General features: G+C 36.6%; 1 protein-coding gene across 1 annotated transcript in view; it reads right to left on the reverse strand.

Annotated features, from left to right (window-relative positions):
* Nucleotides 1–6,279, reverse strand: part of LOC148872226 (hexokinase-3-like) — a 32,173-nt gene extending 25,894 nt beyond the window's left edge. The window contains exons 1-3 of the mRNA XM_088972465.1: nucleotides 5,766–6,279; nucleotides 4,650–4,800; nucleotides 4,310–4,492 (exon numbers count right to left, since the gene is read on the reverse strand). Coding sequence (XP_088828591.1) covers nucleotides 4,310–4,492; nucleotides 4,650–4,800; nucleotides 5,766–6,037 — 606 coding nt within the window. The 5' untranslated portion in view covers nucleotides 6,038–6,279. The remainder of the gene's footprint in view (nucleotides 1–4,309; nucleotides 4,493–4,649; nucleotides 4,801–5,765) is intronic.
* Nucleotides 6,280–6,962: the final 683 nt, after the last annotated feature.

A 6,962-nucleotide genomic window follows, 5' to 3' on the forward strand; every position in this document is an offset into this window, starting at 1 on the left:
GGGGACTTCATCAGGGCAGAACTATTAGCTGTTGTACAAGGGGTGCAATTTGCAAACCAGACGGGGGTACAACACCTAACAATCGAGGGGGATTCCAAAGTGGTGGTGGGTTGGTTGAAAAATCCTGAAGAGGCTATGTGGCGTTACAAGAATGAAGTCAAGAAATTTAGTTGGTTGACAAGAAATATGTTGGTCACTGTACAGTGGATGGGGAGATCGCAAATACTTTGTCGGATGTGTTAGCCAAGCAACAGATAAATAAGAAGAATTGTTTTGGGCTCAGTTACGATTCTTGCTTTTCTTTCCTAGTTTACTTGTAAGATTCAAGGAGGGGCTACAGCTCGCGCCTCTCCTTGGGATGTTGTATGAACTCACTCTAAATTTGCTTCTGAATTAATAAATTTATTATCATTCATCAAAAAATAAAAAATAAAATATTAGATCTGGAAAGACATTTGCCAAGGGCCATCGTCCAAATCAAAAAGTTGGATTTTGATGGGCTTATAGGGTTCCAAATCTGAGTAGTTGGAAAACCAGTGAGACCCAATTAGCAAAGCTTAGAGGCCAAGGATTTGACAGAAAATTCCCCATTTGGATTCCACTTCCAATACCATTTGTCTTCTAAGAGCAGGTCAATCTTCTCCTTATGCTATAGTCCCTAGGAAAATCACTTGTTCTCAGTTGTTCTTCTCATTTTTAAAACATTGCAACTAGCAACCAATGATGCCATTGACCCTATAACCACTCTATAATCTCATTGCACAATTAAGTCTCAATTCAACAAGTCAGCAGCCTTACAAAATAAAGCTCATTCACTTTCAAGTCAACCCTTCAAACTCTTTCATGGACTTCCATAAATAAGAGTGCAATGATAATGATCTCTCACTTAAATGGATGACAAAATTGGTGTCAGACACCCTACAGATTCTTGAAGACACTTCTATTTAACATTTACTTTTTTTATCTCAGCTTATTTTACATAAATGGGAAACTACTGTACAAGTTTGAGGGTTCAGGCATATCCCCTTCCCACTCATCATGAATAAAAAAAGAATGCCATTTTCATATCAAACATTACCTAATAGTAAAGGAAACAGTTTGTGCAGGTATATAATGTTAGAATTAAAAAAAAAAAAAACAGTATAACTATTTTAATAATATGTACTTTTCCATAGACATGACCACTAATCCATATTTTCTCATCTTTCCAAGTTAAAAACTTGAACACACATCAGATTCCAACTCCTTTGTGCGTATCCATGCAACATTGGTGAGGGAAGATGCAGACTTCTTCCTTTGTTTTTTTTTCTTGATCAATAGACCTCTTCCTTTGTTTCTCAATCATTCAGGTATGACTTGTCCTCCAATAATAAGAAAATTTTGGGAAGATCTTTGGATTCAGGAATCTCCTTTAAAGGATTTGTTCCCATCGTTTTATGCTTTGTCCAACCTCAGAGAAATGTCTTAGATGCAGACTTCTTCCTTTGTTTTTTTTTTTTTGATCAATAGACCTCTTCCTTCATTTCTCAATCATTCAGGTATGACTTGTCCTCCAATAATAAGAAAATTTTGGGAAGATCTTTGGATTCAGGAATCTCCTTTAAAGGATTTGTTCCCATCTCTTTATGCTTTGTCCAACCTCAAAGAAATGTCTTCCTGAATTCATTTCACCTTCCTCATCCTCCAAAGTGCTTTGGAATTTGGGGTTTAGGAGGAACCTTAGAGAACCTGAAATCTCCCTTGTGTCTAACCTTTTGAATTTGTTAGAGGAGGTGGTTCTGGATTTCCCTATTCAGTATTGCCATTTATGGGCTTCTAACCCTATTGGTAGCTTCTCTTATAAGTTTTCTTCAATTCCTTGGTGGCCTATCCTTCTTTTTCCTTTCTTGTGAAAAAAGTGTGGTGTGTTCTTATTCCTCCAAAAATCAGTGCTTTTTGTTGGGAAGTCTTCCATGGAAGCATTAATTCATGTAATCTTCCACAAAGGAAAAACTGATAAAAAAATATTTTACAAAGGAAAAGACCTTACTGATATTTGTCCCCCAGCTGGTGTATCACGTGTAGATTGAATGGTGAAGCTGCCTATCACCTCTTAACCTCCTGTCCATTCATTTGTTGTATTTGGGAATGGTTCTTTGCTCTTTTAGTTTGCAAGTGCAACTCTCCTGTTAGCTTGGACAGGTTGTTTGACATGCATATGATGAGGTGTCCAAAATGAAGGGATAGAAGTAGGGAGATATTAATTGATACCATCACTCCAAAAGTAATACATTGGGTAAAGGCAAGGGAACTCTTTTCAAATTTCACAATGGATGATATTATCAGAAATTGGGTGCACTAGCAAGGTCCTCATATAAAAAAACAAAGTAAAAATGGATTGGACACCTCCTGATAATGAGTAGCTAGAATTGAATTTTGATGTAAGTAGCACGGGAATCCTAGGCCTTCTGGAAGTGGGGAGTATTAAGGGACAACAATGAAGGAGAAGGTGACCCGGTAAAGGTCAGTGTTTTAAAAGTGCAAGGCGCAAGGTGAGGCGTGCACCTTTTTAAGCAAGGCGCAAAAATAAAAGAAGACTAAAAATTCAAAAAAATGCAAAAAATTATTAAACATAATATTAATAAAAGATCAACTTTAATTTTAAAATAAATGTTCTAAAAATACTATTATCTAATATTACAATACATAAATATAACATGTAAAGCATATCCAAATGAGAACTTAAAAATAAAATCAAATATATAAAACATTTTCAAGCATATAAAACCCACAATTTCTTTTTTTCTCAATTTCGTTACTTCAAGTAGCTAATGTGATGTAAAACAAGTTACATTCCTGTTTCTACGAGAGGCCTTTGTACCACGCCCCTCGAGGCAAGCCCAAACAAGTCCACATTAGTAATGTTGTTCATTCATTCATACTAATAGAATGTCTTCTTAAAAAGAAATTAGAACTATAAAATCGTTATTTTTTGTGTGAGAACTAAGAATTTAAGACCTAGAGTGAACTTGTTCAAGCTTGCCTCGAGGGGGGTGGCACGGGGTCCCCTCGGACCAGTTGCTAGAGACAAAAAAGAAAAAACAAAAAAGCATCAAAGTTTCAAAAGGCACACACCTTTTAAAAGGGTTGCGCCTAGGACCTGGGCAAGGCACCCACCCTAAAATGCGCCTTGCCTGTGCGCCTAAGCGCACCTAAGGTGTGCCTCTTAAATCACTGGTAAGGGTAAAAGTTATGGCAATAGCATTTTGGGGTGCACAACACCAAAGAAATAGGAGTTGAGAGGTTGATGATTGAAAGTAACTTTTAGGTGGTAGTCAATTGGTTAATGAAGGAAAAGAATGTGGTGTGAAATCTCATAAATGTATTCAAACGGTTAAGTGGCTTTCAAAAGACATGCAGATACAAGTTAATTGGCTACAAAGAACAACCAAATGTTTGGCCAATGGTGGGGTCAAATAGTGATGACTATGCTCTTATGGTCTTACCATTGCATTCACAACAACTTTAAAATATTTAATCTTTAAAGAATGAATTCCTTTTTCTTATTGCTGATAAAAAAAAAGATTTAAACCTCACCAAGGGGATGAAAAAGGTAATTGAGTTCCTCTATCTTCACACTACTTGCATTATCAAAGCTAACCAAGAATTTATGGGATATTTTATGAGATAAAAGTTTTTTTCCTTTTGATCAGTATATGACATCAAAGTCCAAACTATATACATCTCTCTTCTATGTTCTACTTCTACAACTGGTTCAACCATACCTAATCTCGAACAGTGGTCTTTTTGATGCCATTAAACAACTTGGTTCACCATGCAACCTCTCTTCTTAGTCCCATATGTAATATCTCTTAACCAGGCATTTTTTGTTAATTTCCTTGACCATCATTTTGCCCTAATCAATCTACGTAATTTGTTTCTTGTCACTATAATCTTAAAAGCTAGGATATATGATATGATATCCCATTAACAATCAACATAAATCTTGAAATTATGTATCGGAGAAACATACCATAGCATTCTTACTACTAATAGTTAGAAAATGGTACATTTTACCATACAAAAAAGATTGGTAGTCCCATAATGACACTGAATGTTATGTGTTTGTATTGGTCAAGATCTTCTCATGATTCTATTGAGCATAAACAAAATAATCAATGTATTCAATATCAATAGAAATGTATGAGATGCTTTCAATGCATTTTGTAAAAAAAAAAAAAAAAACTTCACAATCTAAAAAGAAAAGAGGATAAAAAAAACTATTTGATGTAAACCACAAATTTGTTCTCTAGAGGACCATCCCACTTACCATGTCTTCAATGGAAAATCCTTTTGTCCACTTGATAAGAATGCCCGACGAGACAGATGTTTGTTTAACAGGAAAGGAAAATGTAAAACCAAGCTCCCTCCTTCTGTCTAGCGGAACAATATAGCCATTACCTTCTTTTTCAACAAACTTTTCTAATGTTGAGGCAATAAAATCAAAAAGATCCTGCATCCAAGATATGCATGAATTTATATTGCTCCAGAATACACAATGTCATGGAATAACATGGTAAGATTTCAATTCCAATGAAACAAAAGGTCAGGCCTGATTTTTTGTCCTCCTCCTGTGTGTGTATGGATGGATGGAGGAAGAGGGTTGCTACCTCGCTTGTACTTGTCATCAAATGCTCGGGAATGGGTTGCCGTTCCACTTCATGCCCTAATATCAATGAATTTTTACCCCCTAGCTGAACCCGCAAGACTCTAAAATTGGTTCCTCCAAGATCAAGTGCATAGTAAGTTCCTTTCTCGTTCCTGGAGAAAAGAACCAATCAATCAAGGCAAAAATACAAAAGTATAGTAATCCTGAATTGCTACATTACCAAACAATCGAAAGGGGAAAGTGGTTTAAATGGTTCAGCTATACCCAAGATTTTCAACTAAAATGTAGGCAAGAAATCAATCCAAAAATGCATAGATATAGAAGCTTACAAACCCATCTTTCCTTTCACATTTTACTGCATTTGGGCGGTCTAAAACATAGAATATCTCTTACGAACTTGAGCAAATGAAAATGCAATGAAAGAAGAAAACCAAATTCTTTCTCGTTTCAAGGGGAGAAAAAGAATAATGGGAAGCGGTTTTCCAAGAAGCAATTGCACAATAAAGAAATGAAACAGTGAAGTAATGTTAAGAACAAAAAATAGAGAAGCAATGAACAAGCAAACCTAAACCAAATCCGAAATTGCTATTTCCAGGCAACACCGTACCAATTTGTAAAATAGTTTGCTTTACATTACAGCAATAAGGAAATGGCAAAGAACACAATTCAAATTACTGTTCAAATAACTCTTAAACAGGAAAACTAGAAAAGAATTCCAACGACATAAAAAATAAATAAAACCATAAAACGATTCATTCCAATGTCGAAGTCAAGATAACTCAAAAAAAATAAAATAAATAAATAAACAAAATAGATGATAACACCATGAATCCTACAAAAATAGAAGACTGGTATCAACATCAATAGAAAGGGCCGCAAGACCGAAAGAAGATAAAACCACAACAGAAATAACAAAAGAGACAAACCGCCTCCTCTCAAGGAAACATCAATAAAATAAAATAAAGGGAAGAAGAACCCAAAAAAAATGAAAACTTCAGAAACTACCGAACAGAGAGAGGGACGGAGGCATAGACCATTCAATCAATCGTCGACATGTTCATAATAAAACCCATAAATCCTCAAAGCAAGACAAACCCAGGAAAGGAAATTTTACTACCCGTTGGGAAGATTGTCGACGAAAGTAAGGAGCATCTTAAGCTTGCTCCCGCCTTCGGATGCCAACCCAGCGTGCATCTCAACAGCCATAGCATCAACGACCTGCCTCAATCTTCCTATCGACGTCGAACATCCCTCCTCTAATTCCCTCAATACACCGACCACTCGGTTCCACTTCCGCCGACTCTTCACTCGTCTACCAACCAATATAGCAGCGATCGTACACGACACTACCGCACAACTCACAGCCAAACCAAAACCCGCCTTCCCCATCTCCACCTCTCGCTCTCCCCTTGCTTCAAACCAGCAGAGCCATCGAAACAATACAGCCAACAAAACCACCCTTCACTCCACTCCCCCTCTTATATCTCCTTCACTCAACTGATATCAACGGATTGCTTTTTCCGGCGGCAAACCCGGAGAACCTTCGCCGGAAATCAGTGAGGACGTACTGTTCGACTAGATGCCCAAGAGAATTGCTGTTGCAGAGATAAACAGATGGCGAAGAAGAAGAGAGAGAGGCTTTGTTTCCTTTTAAGTAGTGTTGGAAAGCGAAGTGATGTTTACTAGCTTTGAAACGCAATGACTGATTTGCCCCGCATCTTATTTGGAAATTCCGGATTTGTTACCGATTCTCTGTCTCTTTCATTTGGAAAAAAGAATTGCGCGGTCATGGAAATTGACTTGTGTCTAATAACGAGCGATTTTACTAAATTGCCACCGAAATTTCTGGATATTACGATTTTGCCATTGACTTTGGAAAATACCCTTGGCGAGCAGAATAGTTGTTTGTTGACCATGTGAATGTAACCTCTTCAATGGGAGCATCACCAATTTCCCAATCCATGGATAGAATAAGATAAAGTAGAGCTTAAAGGATGATGATGTTCGATATGATGCATCACATAATGCATTTATGTATGTCATACATATACATCATCAATTATTACATTATTACATAGTATAGAATCTCCTTTTCTTCTCTTTTGACTATTTGAAAGTAGATATTGTGGGGTTTGAAGATAACTTGAACCACATTTTGGATGATTATGGATTATGTCAAGTTGGGATGGAATGGAATATGATTAATTAAGAAGATAATTAGTGGAGGCCTATCCCACTTAATAGGGTTGGCAAACAAGGGGAGGAAAGTTTAATGATTCTCTAATTAGTTTAAACAAATTAAGCCTATGAGGTC

Source organism: Nelumbo lutea, chromosome 2 (assembly GCF_056320005.1).
Source record: "Nelumbo lutea isolate HS-2025 chromosome 2, American lotus-T2T, whole genome shotgun sequence".
Lineage (NCBI taxonomy): Eukaryota > Viridiplantae > Streptophyta > Magnoliopsida > Proteales > Nelumbonaceae > Nelumbo > Nelumbo lutea.